Here is a 16,921-nt window from a genome sequence, read left to right on the forward strand (position 1 = left end):
GGCTCTCCAGCCCCTCTGCCCCTTTCCCTGGCCCCCCTCAATTCCGGGGTTCCCCCAGGGGTCTCCCTGGCACCCTCTAATTCCCACCCTACTGATCCTCACCCTCCTCTCTGCCCCCCCCGCGCCCCCCCAGTCCCTGCCCGCTTCCCCCCAGTTCCTCCCAGTTCCCCCAGTTCTCCCCCAACCCCACCGCCTCTCTCTGAGCCCCTCTGCCCCCCAAACCCCCCCTGACCTCCCTTTCCCCCAAATCCCGCCGCCCCCGGCGCCCCCGTTTTCCGCCGTTTCTCCCCTCCCCGCCCCCCCCGCTCTTTATCATAAATATATAAATTATGCTAATTACGCCATTGCATATTCACCGCGCCGGGCCCGCCGCCCCCCGCCCGCCCCGGCCCCGCACTCACCGAGCCGGGGGTCGGGGGTCCGGGGGAGCCCGGGGGGGCTCGGGGGGGCCCGGGGGGTCCCCGGCGCTCTGCCGCTGCCGCGATCGCTGCGGTGGCGGCGGCACAAAGGGGCGGGGGGCGGCGGGGGGGGCGGCGGCGGAGCGGCTCCGGGACCCCGGGCCGGGCTCGGGGGGGCCGGGGGGAGCGGCGGGGGGCGGTTACGGGGGGCTCGGTGCCGCGGGGGTCCCGGGAGGCGATTTTCGCCTCTTGGCGGGGTTCGGGAGCTGCTGCGTCATGAACATAATTTATGCGCAGGCCGCTGCCGCAGGGGCGATCCCGCCCGCCGCCGCTGGGGGCGCTGCGAGCAACACCGCACAGACCCCCGGGACCCTCGGGACCCCCGGGACAGAGAGCCTCGGGACCCTCGGGACCCCCCGGAATAGAGACACCGGGGACAGAGAGCCCTGAGAGACCCCCGGGACAGAGAGCCTCGGGACCCCCCGGAACAGAGACACCCGGGACAGAGAGCCCTGAGGCCCCCGGGACAGAGACCCCCGGGACCCTCGGGACCCCTCGAAATAGAGACACCTGGGACAGAGAGCCCTGAGAGACCCCCGGGACAGAAACCCAGGGACAGAGACCCCTGGAACAGAGGCCCCTGAGACCCCTCAGCCAGAGGCCCCGAGCCAGAGACCCCTGAGGCTCCTCGGGACAAAGACCTCCCAAAGCCCAGGTACAGAGACCCCTGAGAGCCCTGCCACCCCGGACAAGGACCCCTGAGATCCCCCTGGGACACCCCCTAGAGACCCCCGAGCCATGCACTCCCCTGGGTTCAGAGACCCCCAGAAACCCCATAACAGCCAGACACTCCCCAGATGTCCCAAGGCCAAAAGACCCCCCTGGAGCCAGAGACCCCCTGCCAGCACAGAGGGACACCCCAGAGCCCCCCAGAGTCTGAGACACCAGAGACCCTCCAGAACCGGAAACTCCCTGAAAGCACAGAACCCGAAACCAGAGACCCCCCAGCCCCGGGACCCCAAAACCAGAGACCCTCCCCAGCACCCGAACCAGAGCCCCCTGCAGGCCCAAGACCCCCAAATCGGAGGTTCCCGGCCCAAAGACCCCCAAGTTCCAGAGCCCCCCAAACCCTGGACCCTCAATCCTGGGCCCCCCAAACCCCGGACCGCCAATTCCAGACCCCCAAAACCTCGGAGGCCAAATCCTGACCCCTCAGTCCTGCAGCCCCCCAAGCCCCCAGACCCTGAAGTGCCAGGACCCCCAAAAAAGAGGGGACAAAGGGGACAAGGGATGGCGGGGAGGGGGGAAAGGGGGACAAGCGCCAAGTATTAATGACCCCACAGCCAGACCGACCCCCTCCTCATTAATAATCATCAATATTCATTAATATTCTAATTAACCCAGCTGCACCTGTCATTGGCGGCCGCGGCCCAGTTCTGCCGGCTGCATTTGCATACGCGCTGCCGTGATTATGAATATTTAATAGCAATCGTTAAATACCTCCAGCTAGTTAAATCCTGGGCTCATTTGCATACATTTGCATACCGTTAATAGATTGCACACGGGGAAAGGAAAACAGCTCGGGTGGGGGGGCGGATTTTAATTAACAAAGACCCAGATGGGGGGGGTTTGGGGGGCTGGAGGGGAGGGGGGACCCTAAATGGGTCTGGGGTCTCTAAATGGGTCTGGGGGTTTCAGGGGGGACAGGGGGTCCCTGAAGGGGTCTGGGGGTCTCTCAGTGGGGTCTGGGGGAAGAGGGGTCCCTGAGCCCATCTGGGGGTCCCTAAGAGGGGTCTGGGGGGACAGAGATGTTCTTCAGCAGATCTGGAGGTCCCTAAGTGGGGTCTGGTCTCACTTTAAAGGTAAATATTATTTTTTCCCCCCGTTTCTGCGTGTTTTAAAGGTGAGGAACATTTTCTCCTCGTGAATTATTCATCAGCATCCCACCGGGAGGCTCATTTGCATATTCATGGCGCAGCTGCTACATTATTCATGAGCGGCTCGCTGGGATTTGGGGATGGAGCTGGATGGAAATGAGCTGGGAAAGGAGAGATTGGAGTCCTGAAAGTGCGGCTGAAAGGAAGAGAGAGGGAGCGGGAAAATCACCCAAATAGGGCGGAATTTTAGACTTTTAGGAGGAATTTTACACCTTAAGGGGACTCTTTAGTGATATAGAGATTTATGGATTATTTATATAGAGCTTCATATATGTGATACATATTATATATATTTTATGTACTATAACTTCTTATTTTATCAGTATTTGTTGTATTTTTTTATATACTATACTATTATATATTGTATATTTTTATAGATCTCTATTGGTATAGATTCATATTATAATATATATTACATCATTATATCCTTTATATTTGCACATTAATATATAAAGATATGTTATTGTATATTAATAGATTATTCTATTAGTTAATATAATATTTATTAGTCCTATTATTATTATTTATTCTTATATATAATACAGTACACTACCATATTAATATAACTTACTAATATTTATTATTTTCTATTTTTTCATATTATTATAGGATAATAATATATAAAAATATTAGAGGATGCATTACACATCTCGACAGGTTTTATCGTTATTCTAGAAATGCTTATTTTAACGGTATTTTCTAATAATCCTTCCGCATTTATGCCCAACTATAGAACGCTATTATTTTATTGTCAGTATTATTTAGGATCAGGTGGGTGGGGCCAAGGGGGCCGAGGGGGTCACTGGGGGTCATTGGGGGGTCATTGGGACTTCCCCCCACCCTCTCGTTTCGCGCGGCCCCTTTAAGAGCGCGCGGCCCCGCCCCCTGCGCGATGACGTCACGCCGCGCCCTTCCTGCCCCGTTCCCTCACCCCTCAGGGCCGCCCCGCCCCCGCCCCCGCCTCCTCCTCTGCTCCTCTGCTCCTCTGCTCCTCTCCTTCCCCCGCCGGGACTCCGCGAGTCGCCGCCATGAACGGCAAAGGCAAGGCCGGGCCGGCGCCCCTCGCCCCGCGTTACCGGAGCCCCGCCCCGCGTTACCGGAGCCCCGCCCCGCTTCAGCAGAGCCCCGCCCCGCGTTACCGGAGCCCCGCCCCGCTTCAGCAGAGCCCCGCCCCGCGTTACCGGAGCCCCGCCCCGCTCGGGGAGCGCCGGCCGGGCCGCGCGGCGCCTTTAAGGGCGCGTGAGGGAGCGGGAGGGGCGGGGCAGGGGGCAGGGAGCAGGTTGCCATGGAGACGCGTGCTCAGCCTCGCTTTGGCCCGGGGGGCGGGGCTGGGAGCGGGTGGGGGAGATACCATGGAGGGGAACGGGGGGGTCTGATGTGTTGGGGAGTGGGGGAGATACCATGGAGGGGAACGGGGGGGTCTGATGTGTTGGGGGGATGATACCATGGCGGGGGGAGACGGGGGTGACCCATGGGGGGACACTGAGGCCGGGCTGATGCCATCGGGGTGCACTGGGGGGGTTTGGTGCCGTGTGGAGCACTGAGGGAGCTGCCAGGGGGGACACTGGGGTGGGGACACTGAGGGGGGGATTGATGGCACGGGGGGGACGCTAATCCCCTCGGGGGACACAGGGCACGGGGGCGATGCCTTTTCCCGCTCGATCCCAAACTCCTCAATCCCGACTCTCCTGACCCATTTCTCTCCTCCAGGGCCGTTCCCAGCCCAGCCCTCGTTCCCCGGCCCGGCGCCCCCCGGGTACCCCCAGACTCTGCCCCTGCCGCAGCTGCCCCCCTACCTTGACCCTGCGTACCCCGAGGTAGGTGGGACACCTGTCCAGAGGGGACATTACCCCTGGGACCACCTGTCCATAGCCCAGGGGGACCCTAAAGCTCACCTGGTTCCCTTGAGCTGGGACACCTCCCAGGTGACCCCAAAACCTCCATTAAAGCCCAGGGATAAATTCCAGGTGATTCCGTGTTCTGGCAGGCAGGTGAAAGTCCCCCTGGCTGTTGGATGCACACCTGGATGTGGGATAACACCTGCCTGACCTTGCTGACTCGGCATTTTTCCAGCTCTGCCGTCTCAGCTTCGTCCCCCTGGGTGCTGCCAGTGTCCCCGCCGTGTCCCCAGCATATCCAGGTGCACCCCTGTACCTGCCCCTGGCCCCACCGGTGCCCATGGGGGCTCTGGGCTCCCCCGTGGCCTATTTCCCACTGGGACAGCTGTATCCACCGGGACCCACGGTGCTGCTGGAAGGGGGATTTGACACCGGAGCCAGGCTGGGGACAGGTGGCACCAGCAGCATCCCGGTGAGTGCAGGGGGTTCCACAGAGTCGGGGGATTTGGGTGGGGAGGGAGCAGAAGATCACTTGCTGCTGGCCCAGGTGACTCTCAGCCCCGTCCCACCTGGCCTGGGGCACTTCCAGGTGGGCTCAGGGATCGCAGGTGGCTCTGGATCACAGCAGAGCTGGGCGTGGCCAGTGCTGCCCAAATCTAGGCTGGGGGGAGCAGGGCAAGGGGGACCCTCGGCCACCTGACCTCACCTGTCCATACACCTGGGCTTGGCACTTCCTGTGAGCTGGGGAAGGCCCTGCTCACCTGGCCCTGCTCACCTGGTCCTGCTCACCTGGTTCCTGCCCCAGATTCCCTTGGCTGCCTTTCCCTGGAACCTGAGAGGTTCCTGCTCCCCTGAATTCCCACCTGTGGCTCATGGACAGGAGGAGAGTGAGTCCCCCAGGTGACAGCATATGTGTGTCCCCTGGTGTCAGCACAGGTGACAGGTGTCCCCCAGCTCCCTGGCCCAGGTGCCTCAGAGGTGGCTCAGGGCTGAGGGCCCAGTGTGTCCCAGCCCCAGCCACTGTCCCTCAGGAGGGGTTGGGGACACTGCTGTGATCCCACAGCCCACGGGGGCTTTGTGCCCTCCCTGGCTGTGACACCGAGCTCAGCTGTCCCCTGTCGTGACCATGACCTGGTCCCCTCCTCCTGGCATGACACTGACCTTAGCCAACTCATCCTGTCGTGACAGTGACCTCGGCTGTCCCCTTGTCCTGACAGTGACCTGTGCCCCGTTTGTGTCTTGCAGCCACCACCGGCCGTGTGTCCCCCGGCTGTCCCCCCGCTGCCTGTCCCGCCCGGAGCCACCGTCCTGCTGCCACCGCGCAAGGGGGGCTTCGGCCTGGGGGGGGCTGGGGGTGGATTTGGCCTCTGGTGAGGGGGGGCTGGGTTTGGGGAGCCCCGAAGGCCAGGGAGGAACCCCCCGGGTGACACCAGTGGGTGGCAGGGGAGGGGTTTGATCAACGGGGGGTTATTCACAAATTGGGGTGAGCTCAGCCCCGCCCTTTCCTCATTTACACGCAGCTCTAATTAATTAATGGCCTAATTACGCCCTGGGGAGGGGTTTCCCCTTCCACCGCCCTTATCGCTCTGCTGGACCCATATCTGGGTTTCCCTTCCTTTGGGAAAGCTGGATTTGGGGTAGAAAACAGGCAAAATCTCCTTCCCAGAGGCAAAAATCTCATTTCCAGCAGCGGGAAGGACACCTGAACCCTTCCCGGCCTCACTCCGGAGGTCTCCCCTCACCCTCTCCCCCCTTTCTCCCCCAAAAAGGTCTATCCCGGGATTTTAACCCACTCCAGGTAATCTTGAATTGTTTGCACTTCAGCTCTAATCAAAGCCATGACCGGTGCCAGGGCCACGCTGCAGCTCCCGGGGGATCATCCCATGCCAGCTAGAACCAGGTTGAACTGATCCTTAATTAACAAACGCTTGATTTTAGCTCAGACCTGGTGTTTTCACACCCAAACTCCTTAAATCCGAGAGGCTGGTTTCCATCTGTGTGTGGGATTGTCAGTTAACACACAAATCTGCTCTCGTGGGCTGTTGAGGATTGGGATGGTTTGGAGGAGGTTCATCAATGGGTTTATCAATGAGCCGTTCATCGGTGGGTTTGCGAATGAGTTTATGAATGGGATGTTTGTACCCGGATTTTTATGAATGGGATGTTTGTAAATGGGCTGTGAATGGGTTTATCAATGTGTTTATCAGTGACTCATTGCTGCATTGATAACCAAACCTCCACAGGCTTAGGAGGAGCATTTCAGGCATATGCAATCGGGTGTTTTTCTTCTTTTTGGTTGTTATTTGATGAAGAAAGAGCTCAGATTCGATTCTATTTTATCTTAATATTTCACTTTAATCTGAATCCGTGTCCTGTGTGTGTGTGATCATCCCTGACTGTTCCCGAGCTCAGCTCTCGGACTCTCTGTGCTGCACTGAACTTGTGGAGTTTTTATACTAAAAACCAAAAATAAAATAAAGATTATTTTGAAAATTTAAATGAAGTAATAAATTTCTGTTGGACCTCTGAGAACCCCTTTGGCTACTTTTGCCAGTCGGGGATTTCCTCACTTCTTTCCTTCTTCCTGCTGGGTTGGGAACTTCCTTTTTTGGGTTTATTATTTTTTAGGGGGTATTTGGGGTTTTTCCTGCCCTCGGGCACCCACATATTCCTTCCACGGTTGGCTTCATAAATTAAGGAAAAAAACCAAAAGAGAATCAGCCTGTAGATCCTCAACTTCAGGCAGATCCCAGCTCCAGGGAATTTAGGCAGATCACAAGCTTCAGGAGATTCAGGCAGATCCCAGCTCCAGGTATTTAGGCAGAACCTCAACTCCAGGGAATTTAGGCAGCTTTCCAATTTAGGTAGAATCCCAAATCCAGGGAACTTAGGCAGAATCCCAACTCCAGGAAATTCAGGTAGATCCCCAACTCCAGGGAATTTAGGCAAAGCCCCAGCTGCAGAATTTAGCCAGATCCCCCACCTCCAAGAAATTCCGGCAGATTCTCAACTCCAGGGTATTTATGTAGACCCCCAACTCCAGGAAATTTCAGCAGATCCCCGTGGGCAGGCAATTCAGGTAGCATCCTAACTCCTGAAAGTTCACGTCGACCCCCAACTCCAGGGAATTTCGGGATCCCAGGTGCGTCCTTAGATAAAATACTCCTCCTTCTCCTTGGCTGGAGCCTCCTCAACCCGCGGGGCTCCGTCGGGCTCGGGCTGCTCGTAGGTGCGGTAGGAGCCCTGGTTGCGGTACAGGTAAATTCCGATCACCACCAGCACCGTCAGCAAGGTGAGGAACACCAGCGTGATCACCACTGCGGGGGGAGCGGAGGGGAGCAGAGTCAGCCCCTCTGGAGAGGCACAATTCCCTCTCCGGAGGTAAAAATCTCCCTCCCAGAGGCAAGAGCCTCACCTGCGGCTCACCTGCGATGACAGCAGTGTCGGCGTCCTCATGGCCGGCGGGGGTTGGAGCTTTCCTCAGGTATGGGGTGGTCAGGTCTGCCTCGGGACAGGGGAGAGGGAGGTGAGGAGAGTCTGAGCCAGGTGGGGAATGGGGGAAGAGCGAGAAAAGCGGCTCCAGGTGCTCACCTGCTCTCAGGTGGGGCTGATCTCCCTCCATCGCATCGACTCCTGCCGGGTGAGGGTTTGGGGATCTTCAGAGCTGCCAAAAATAGCGATAAAAACAGTAAATTACCATTCAGGGCCGCGTCACCTGCGCTCAGGTAGGGCTGAGGTCCCTCCTTCCACTGACTCCTTCGAACTGCCAAAAATAGGGATAAAAGTGGTGAATTCCCATGAAACGGCCCGAAAGGCTTGGCGCGAGGCGGGTGGCGAAGCACCAGTAACGCACTGGTGTTACTGGGGCTGGGGGCGGAGCCGGGACAGGGAAGGACCAACCCCCGATCGGGTTCACTCCCAAATACTGAGAGCTTCAAATTGCCTGAAAGTGCTTGAAAACGCCCCAAACCCGGGTCGATGCCGCAGGCGGGACGTGGGATTGCTGACCCACCTCGGCTGTGCCCGGTGGGACCCCCGGGACCCCCAAAGCGTCCCCGCGGTGGCTCCGGATCTCGGGGCCGGGTGGCTCCGGGGCTCGGGGATTCCGTGACTCAGCGCAGTCGGGAGCGAATCAAATCCCATTGGGTTGTGGTTTTCGAAACGAGAGGAAATCGAGCGGCGGGAGAGCGGCGGGTCGGGAGCGGGGGCGGGGCTGGGGCTGGGGGGCACCGGGATTGGGGCTGAGAGGGGATCGGGAATTGGGGTTGAGGGGATCGGGAATTGGGGCTGGACGGGACAGGGAATTGGGGCTGAGAAGGGCCGAGAATTCGGGAACCGAACCTCGAGATGGGCAGGGACCCCCAGCAGGGCTGGCACCAGCCACCCGCTCATTAAATTCGGTTTTATTTAAACCCAGCTTCGCTTTAAACCCGGTTTTAATTTCAACCCAGCTTTGCTTTAAAGCTGGTTTTGCTGTAAGACCAGTTCTGCTTTAAAACTAGTCCTACACTAAACCTTGCTTTGTTTTAATCCGATTTTACTTTAAATTTAGTTTTGCTTTAAACTCAGTTTTGGTTGAGACCAAATTCTGCATTCATCCGAACTTTGTTTTAAACCAAATTTTGCCTTAAACGCAGCTTTGCATTGAACCCGATTTTATTTCCAGCCCAATTTTTCTTTAAGCCTGACTTTGCTTTAATCCCAGTTTTATGTTAAACTCAGTTTTTCTTTAAATTCTGTTTTGCTTTAAACCAAATTTTGCTTTAAGTCCAGCTCTTCTTTAAACCCAATTTTGTTACAAACCTGATTTTGCTTTAATACCATCTTTCCTTTAAACCCAGTTTGCTTTAAACACGACTTTGCTTTAAACACAGTTTTGCATTAAATCCAGATTTGCTTTAATCCCAGCTTTGCTTTAAACTCGGGTTTGCTTTAAACCCAGCTTTGAATTAAACCAAATTTTGCTTTGAACATGATTTTAAATCTGATTTTGCTTTAACCCATGCCCCAGGCCTTTCCCAAAGCCAACCCCGACTTCTCCATGGAGCAGCTGCTGCTCCCGGGGAGCTTAGGAGCAAAAACCGCGTCTAATTTCCCCAAAAGAGATTGGGATTTAAGAGAAAAAGAGGAAAAGTCGCTGCTGGACGGAATGGGAGGTGGTCTGAGCCTTAAGGAGGGTTTATTGGGAAGAGTCAGTGGGAAACACAAACCAGTTCCCAGCCCCAGCACCCAAAAAATGGAATCCTGGGACCTGCAGCACCCGAGAAATGGAATCCTGGGACACACCAAAGGTTTAAACCGAGTTTTATCAGAGGGAAAGGTTTGATTCCTCATCAAACCTTCCACGCTCATGGAGTGGAGCTCCTCGCTCTGCCCTGGGGTGCTCCCTGTGGATTCCCTCGCTGCTCCCGCACGGCGATCGCGGGAAGGAACTCACCGAAACCAACCGGCAAGGACGCGGTGCTTCCCAGCCGGCAAACCGCGGGATGTTTGGCAGTGCCAGGCCGGGATCCAGCCCGGAAGAGGGGGGCTGGCAGCGGCGGTGAATCATTCCCAGCACGCTGCATCCCCATGGATTCCCATGTGTTTTTAAACACAACCCAGGCTTGTGAAAATCCCTCATCTTCCTCATTCCTGGGCTCCAGCCGAGCGGCTCAAGAGCCGTTCCCGAGGGAAACCCGACCCTGCTCCGCTGCTCTGATCCCGACAACTCTTTCGAGGAGCACTGGGCATGCAGCACCCTCATTCCCATCCCCATCCCCATTCCCGGCGTCTGCAGGACGGGATGAACAAACCATCCCCACAGGGATTTTTTAGGGGTGTTTGGCACTGTTTTCACAGCTCCCCATTCCCATTCCCGGCCGCTGGAGGATGGGATCAGCAAACCATCCCCACAGGCTTCTCTCGGGAGTGCTCAGCAGCACCTTCACCGCCCCCCTTCCCTTTCCCCTTCCCCCTCCCGGCGGATGGAGGACAGGATTTGCTGCTCACCCACATTTCTCCTCCGTCACCCTGGGATGCTCCCCTGGGATCAGCACTTTGCTCCCTGTTTCCCCCTCAGCTTTCCTGCCGGATTTCCTGCTTTCAGCCTCTCCCTGTGGCAGGATCCGGCCTTTTCCCTCCCCTCCCACCCCAATCCTGCTGGAAAATGCCCGGCCTGACATTCCGGCTTCACCCCAAACCAGCCGCACACCCCATCCCTCATCGCAGTGCCTCCGTGTCTAAATCCCCGAGCTTGGCGTCACCCCCTCCGAGCCCCCCGGGAATTTCGGGGGGACATCCCAGGATCCACGTCCCACTCCTCCAGCTCTTACCTGCCGGCACCATGTGCGGCTCCAGGTGAAGGCGTTGCCCAGGTGAAGGCGTCGCCCTTTCCCTAGCTCACCTTTCCAGTTCGGCTGGAATGAGGATCAACCCCCAGGATTCCTCCTCCCTTAACCCCTCGCTGGCTGCGGGGCCAACCCATCACAGGATTGGGGCTTCGGGTGGGAATGGGGGAATTCTGGATCGCGGGACGGGAAAACTGGGGTGTTTTGAGGGGGTTTTGGCGTGACAGCGCATTTTCCAGGAGCTGGTGGAACAGGCTCGACGCCTTTCCCTGAGTCACGGGTGTTGGAGGGGGGAGAGTGACAATTCCCTCCTCGCTCCTCATCCACCCCAAACCCGCCGGTAGGAATCCCCCCGGAGCCTTCCCCAATCCCAGACGGAGATTTGGGATTTTGCTACCTGTTCCACCTTTATTTCGGACGGGATGGGGGTTGGGGAGTTCACATTCTGGGGAATGAATTTGGGGAAGACGCCGCTTTCCCCGTGGGTTCACAGGGTGCTGAGGGACTCGGGGGGGTCCTGGGGGAGATCTGCAGCACCCGGGGAGTCACGACTCGTGTCCTGGCTTGTGTCCTGCTCCGGGGTCCCGGAACAGCCCTGGGAGAGACACGGGGGTGACACTGGCACCTCGTGATTCTGTTAAATGCCACCCAAAAGGGACCGAGCTGTCCCCGAGCCCTCCCGCCTGAGCTGGGGATCCAGAGGGGACCCCCCGCCGTTCCCCGGGGCAGGGGCAGGTCCAGGCCCCCTGCAGCAGTGTCCCACAAGCTGGCTTTGTCCCCTGGGCTGGCCCCTTGTCCCCAAATCCCGCCCGGGTGTCCTCCAGCCGGGACTCCCCCTGTGCGCCCCCCGCTCCCACCCCCGGCGTCTCCCAGAACTTTCCCACCTGAGTTTTGCCCACCTTTGGCTCCACATTCGTCAACTCCCCGCTCTCCTCGGTGTCGCCGCGCTGTCCCCTGTCACCGCCGAGCTGGCACGGCTCCCGGGGACACGCCGGTGCCACCGCCGCGGGACCGAGGACATCGCAGGGGACAGCCGCGCTCGGGGACAGTGGCACCGCGGGAGGCGCCCGCCCCTCAGCGCTGGTGGCCGCGCTGTCCCCGGCCCTGTCCGTGGCTTTTTCCGGCTCTGGTGACGCGGTGCCGGTGACCTGGGCGATGGCCTCGGATAAAATCAGTGACGCCAGGGAGGTGGCGATGCCCTCGGCCCCCCCGCGGCTGTCACCCCCCGGCTCCGGACCCCGGCTGGAGGGCTCCGCCCCCGGCTCCGCGGCTGTCGCCGATGTCTCCTGAGCAGGGGACAGAGCGTGGCGGTCGGAGCTGGGCTCCGGGGTCTCCTCGCTGGGCGCTGGGGTCTCCTCGTTGGGCTCCGACTCTGTCACTGATGTCGCCTGCTCCGGGGACAGATTTTCGTGGCCGGGGCCGGGCTCCTCGCTGGACACCGACGTCGTGTCCAGAGACCCCCCGCTGGCGGGCGAGGCCGGGGGGGGGCCCGGAGAAACAGCCCCCAGGTCCCCGTTGGTGGTGGCATCGGTGGCAGCGCTGCCCCCGCCGGGGGACTCTGGTGTCACCTCCGCGTCCACCGCGGGCGCCTTGTCCGGGCAGGGGAACATGGCCGGGGGGCTCACGGGCGAGGAGATGACCAGCGAGCGGCGGTTGCTGGGGGGGACAGAGGGCGTTCAGCTCGGGATGTCCCCAAGCATCCCTGAGGTGTCACCGTCCCAGCTCGCAGGTGACACTTCCCCATCCAGCAGCATCCAGATTAATTCCCCAGGACCACCAAAAGCACCTTAACCCTCCTTTGGGAGTCGCCCTCCCCCCCAGGACTTTGGGACCGGAGACTCCATCCCATTTGTGGGGTTGGGGGGCGATGTGTCCCCTTAACCTCCTTGTCCCCTCAGATCACCGCCAGGCGTTACCTGGGGACACCTTTGATGATGAACACCTTGCTCGAGTGCTGCTTCTCCAGTTGGCTCATCAGCTCGTACAGATCCCGGTTGAGCTGGGGAGGGAGGGAGAGAGGGAGGGCACAGAAATCCCTCAGGGGGTCCCCAGACGCCCCCCATCGCCAGGGGGCTCAGCAGGGTCCCCAACCCCTGGGGACACCCTGGACACCCTCGGGCTCCTCTTAATGAATCAATTGAACAGAGCGAGGACTCCAGGGGGGTGCGGGGCAGCACTGGGGTAGCCACCTGGGGACACCTGGGGACACCTGGTGCTGCCGGGAAGGTGCTTTGGGGTCCCCTTCCCCCTCACCTTGCTCATCTCCTTGTAGAAGACATCGCGGAGGTTGGAGATGTTCTGGAAAACGGTGACGTAACAGGCGATGCGGCTGCGGGGGACACGGGAGGGGTCTGGGGGTGGCCATGGTGTCCCACGGAGGGGACAAGGGAGGGGTCTGGGTGCTGAGCGCCCCCCGGTGAGCCCCCAACCCCGGAGACCCCTCGGGAAAACGGAACAGCTCCCTCCGGGCCACCCCATGGATGTCGTGGAGTTGTCACCTCCCACTGCCACCGTCCCCCTTGGCCGATGTCCCCCAGGACCCCCAATGTGTCCCCAGGAGGCACTTTGAGGAGAGACTCGCCCCAATTCTCCCCTGCCACGCGGGGAGCTCACCCAGCTCCACAATGTCCCCCTAGCCCCAGGTGTCCCCCCAGCCCCATGGTGTCCCCCAGGTCCACAACGTCCCCCAGCCCCTGCAGCATCACCCAGTGCCACAATGTCCCTCAGACCCTGCAGTATCTCCCAGCCCCATTATATCCCCAAGCTCCTCAATGTCCCCCAGCCCCACAATGTCCCCCAGATCCATGATGTCCCCCAGCCCCACGATGTCCCCCAGCCCCCTGATGTCCCCCAGCCCCCTGATATCCCCCAGCCTCACAGTGTCCCCAGCCCCGCGATGTCCCCAGCCCCGGTGACACCCCGTACCTGCCATACAGGACCGGCAGCTCCTCCCGCAGCTCCCTGTTCAGATCCTCAAACACCGCCTGGGCTTTGTTGAACTCCTCCTCAGCCTGCGGGGAAGGACCGGCTGGGCTGTGGCTCACGGGGGGCTGTGCCTCAGTGCCACGGCTGGGGCTGTCCCCGGGCTGTCCCCGGGCTGTCCCCGGGCTGTCCCCGGGGTGTCCCTGGGGGTCCCGGGGGTCCCAACCTTGGAGATTTTGGCCTCATCCTTTTTCTTGGCGCTCTGCAGAGCCTCCAGGTGGTGCCGGGCGCTGTCATAATCCACGAGCTTTCGGCCTCTCTTGGCGATGCGCTCCTGGTGGGGGACAGGTGAGCCAAGACCCCCCTTATGTCCCCTGTCCCCAAACCCCCCCACCGCGCACCTTGAAGTCCCCGAACTGCGCCAGGTAGTTCTCCATGAGCCGCACGGCTTGGTCGGCCAGCTTCGCCTCGTAGTCTTCCCACAGGAGGTCATTGCTCTGGGGGTGACAGGGACAGCGACAGAGGTGACACCCGCCACCCTCCAACCCCCCCCAGGCTCCAAGGGGACAGCTGGGGACACGCAGGGCTCACGTCGGCGATGGCTCGGAGCTCCTCGTGCCCATCCCACTCGGGGCTGTAAATCTCCTGCAGCGTCTCGGCCACCTTGCGGGAGCTCTCGTGCATCACTGGGGCACAGATACCGATCGGCGCCCGTTAGCATTGATCCGTTAGCATTGATCCGTTAGCATTGATCCGTTAGCACTAGTGATTTATTCATTGTTTTCTTTTGTTATCTATTAGCCCGGGTATGCTGTTTAAAATTTTTGTATTTATATACATAATTTTATATATATACATATATATATATATAAATTTTATACGTTTATAAAAATTTTAATATATAAACTTTAAATCTCTTTATTGTCCCATATATAATATATCCCATTTATGTCTATTATCTATTTATCGTCCCAGGTACAGTACTTTAATTATTATTCTGTCTGTAACATCTTTTTAATATCTCTCCATATTTTTATATATTTATTATCGATCTATGTATCTATTTATCTATTTTATCTCTTTACTATCCGATATATATTTCATCTATAATGAGATATAAATGTATACTATATATCCCATATATGTAAGATATATACCTCATATATAATATTTTTACTATTATCCCACTTATAGTATTTTTATTATCTATTTTCTCTTTATTATCTATTTGGAGCTTACAATGTATTTATTCTCTTATCCCTTTGAATTTATTTTTTGAATTTGAATACAACCTATTTATTTTGATTTATTATTTCTTTCAATTTAATATTGATTTTTTATTAGTAATCTATTTATTACAAGCACGATTTATTTCCTTTGCTATTCCTTATTTATTATCCCGGCTCACAAACCCAGCGAGGCTCTCTCCCCATTCCCGGAGTTTTTCCAGAACGTTCTGGAAAATTCGATTCCTCACCTCTCACAGCCCCGAGGAACCCCTTGAGGTCCTTGTAGAGTTTGTGACCCTCGTTCTGCAAGACAGGGCGGCGAGGGGGGTCAGGGCTGTCCCCGGGGCTGGGGGACACAGGGACCCCCGGGGGGGTGGCGAGGGGTGTCCCCAGGGATGTCCCCAATGATGTCCCCAGCGATGTCCCCAATGATGTCCCCAGGGATGTCCCCAGTGATGTCCCCAGGGATGTCCCCAGGGATGTCCCCAATGATGCCCCCAATGATGTCCCCAGCGATGTCCCCAGTGATGTCCCCAGCGATGTCCCCAATGATGTCCCCAGGGATGTCCCCAATGATGTCCCCACTGTCACCTGCTGCAGGTGGAAGTTGTAGGCGCTCTGCTCGAACTGCTCATCTTTGGTTTCCACCGTTTTGCCCAATTTTTGCAAAACCTGTGATGGAGAGAGAGGGGAAGAGCTCTCGTCACACCCCGGGGTCACCAGGCTGTGCCCCCAAAACCCCCAAACCCCCCGAGGGGCTGCCGAGGATCCCACAGGGCAGGATTTGTGCAGAAATACAAAATTTCCCTGTGACCCACAGTGCTTTTATTTTATGAGGAAAACAGCGAATTTTTGGGTGCCAACCCATCGCCCCACCCTAACCCTGCGGGTGCAGCCCTGTGCACCCCAAAACACCCCGAGCCCCGGCTGTGGGGCACAGGGGACACCGTGAGGAGGATGAGGAGGGTCTGAGGCTGAAGGAGCCCGGAGAGGCTGGGTGAGGGAAATTTGGGGTGTCCAGGATGAGCCCCCTGGGGAGAGGCCGAACGTCAATTTTGGGGTGTCCAGGAAGAGATTGAGCTCCCCTGGGAAGAGACCAGGGCCAGGCATGAAGGAGTTTTGGGGTGTCCAGGAAGAGGCTGACCCTCTGGAAAATGACTGAAGCCAAGCAGGGGGAGATTCAGGGTGTCCAGGAAGAGACTGGGGGAGGCAGGAGGGACTTCTGGGGTGTCCAGGAAGAGCTTGACCCCCCCAGGAAGAGGCCACGGCTGGGGCGGGGGAGCTTTGGGGTGTCCAGGAAGAGGTTGGGGCTGGGTGGGAGGGAGATTTGGGATGTCCAGGAAGAGGTTGGGTCCCCTGGGAAGAGGCTGGGAGCAGCTGGGAGGGAGATTTGCTGTGTGCAGGAAGCAGTCGGAGCCTGGCCCGGGAAGATTGAGCCGAATTTAGCCCGGGCCAGGAAACCCGGGAGGGCGAGGAGGGGTTTGAGGGGGGTCTTTGTGCCGCCCCCAAAATGGGAGTCACCGCTGCATTTCTGGGGGGAGAAAAGGAAATAGCCCCCCCCAAGCACCCCAAAGCAGCTGAGAATTGCCCTGTTCGTGTGGCTTCCGCAGCCCTTCCCCCTCTCTTCCTGTGGGGCTGAGGCCGATTTTTGGGGACATTTCTGGGACCACCAACATCCCTGGGGCCACTGGCCATGCCGGGTCCTGCTGGGGACTGTCACCTCCAGCCAGCCCAGGGACGCTGTGCCATCACCCTACAGCCCCCCATAACCTCAGCAGGGCGTTTGGTGTGGAAAAACCCCCTCGATTAAAGAAGCCAAAGTATCCTGAGGGGCTCTGGGAGATGCCATCATCGAAAGCCTTGGAGCAACAATGACATTGACTCAGAAACCCCCAAATTCCCACCCTCTGAGCACCCAAAGGTGCTGAGCGGTGCTGTTTGTGCCACCCGCGAGCACCGTGGAGGGAAAGGAGGACAAATCCGGTCCCAGCTGGGATTTGGGGTGGGAGACACCTCCATACCTTCTCCTGGGCGCGGCTGAAGCGCTTCTGGACCTGCCTGGCGAAGATCCCGGCGCTGCCGCTCCTGCCCTCAGCCATGGCCCCAGCCCGGCCCCGCCCGAGGCTCCGGAGCTGCCGGTGGAGGTTTGATGGAGGAAGTGGGAGGCGAGGCCGGGCAGCATCCGCTGCGCACCCCGGAACCCCTGAACCCCGGAAAGGCTCCCCCGGCACAGGGCTGGGGGTCATGGAGGAGCCACGCTGGGAGGAA

General features: G+C 58.3%; 3 protein-coding genes across 4 annotated transcripts; 1 reads left to right on the plus strand and 2 right to left on the minus strand.

Moving 5' to 3' along the window:
* Positions 1-3,318: 3,318 nt before the first annotated feature.
* DAZAP2 (DAZ associated protein 2) lies at positions 3,319-5,846 on the plus strand. Its single transcript, XM_085041389.1, has 4 exons — positions 3,319-3,376; positions 4,046-4,152; positions 4,409-4,645; positions 5,419-5,846. The coding sequence occupies exons 1-4, from the start codon at positions 3,364-3,366 to the stop codon at positions 5,545-5,547; spliced, it is 486 nt and encodes a 161-aa protein (XP_084897515.1). The 5' UTR covers positions 3,319-3,363; the 3' UTR covers positions 5,548-5,846.
* A 656-nt stretch (positions 5,847-6,502) lies between these two features.
* Positions 6,503-7,842, minus strand: SMAGP (small cell adhesion glycoprotein). The gene is made up of 3 exons (XM_085041391.1): positions 7,765-7,842; positions 7,600-7,674; positions 6,503-7,490 (listed from the first exon to the last, which is right to left on the minus strand). Exons 1-3 carry the CDS (start codon positions 7,793-7,795, stop codon positions 7,324-7,326), a joined length of 273 nt encoding a protein of 90 aa, XP_084897517.1. The 5' UTR covers positions 7,796-7,842; the 3' UTR covers positions 6,503-7,323.
* Positions 7,607-16,820, minus strand: BIN2 (bridging integrator 2). 2 transcript variants are annotated; one of them, XR_014846395.1, is made up of 12 exons: positions 16,675-16,820; positions 15,245-15,325; positions 14,902-14,956; positions 14,016-14,110; positions 13,826-13,921; positions 13,651-13,758; positions 13,428-13,513; positions 12,756-12,831; positions 12,419-12,501; positions 11,402-12,158; positions 7,765-7,837; positions 7,607-7,674 (listed from the first exon to the last, which is right to left on the minus strand). XR_014846395.1 is itself a non-coding variant. In XM_085041378.1 (11 exons), the coding sequence occupies exons 1-11, from the start codon at positions 16,750-16,752 to the stop codon at positions 10,990-10,992; spliced, it is 1,623 nt and encodes a 540-aa protein (XP_084897504.1). In that variant the 5' UTR covers positions 16,753-16,820; the 3' UTR covers positions 10,891-10,989. The 2 variants fall into 2 exon arrangements, 1 of the variants encoding a protein (XP_084897504.1); XM_085041378.1 differs by lacking the exons at positions 7,607-7,674; positions 7,765-7,837 and adding an exon at positions 10,891-11,097.
* Positions 16,821-16,921: the final 101 nt, after the last annotated feature.

This window comes from Lichenostomus cassidix, chromosome 29 (assembly GCF_008360975.1).
Source record: "Lichenostomus cassidix isolate B80296 chromosome 29, HeHo_3.0, whole genome shotgun sequence".
Lineage (NCBI taxonomy): Eukaryota > Metazoa > Chordata > Aves > Passeriformes > Meliphagidae > Lichenostomus > Lichenostomus cassidix.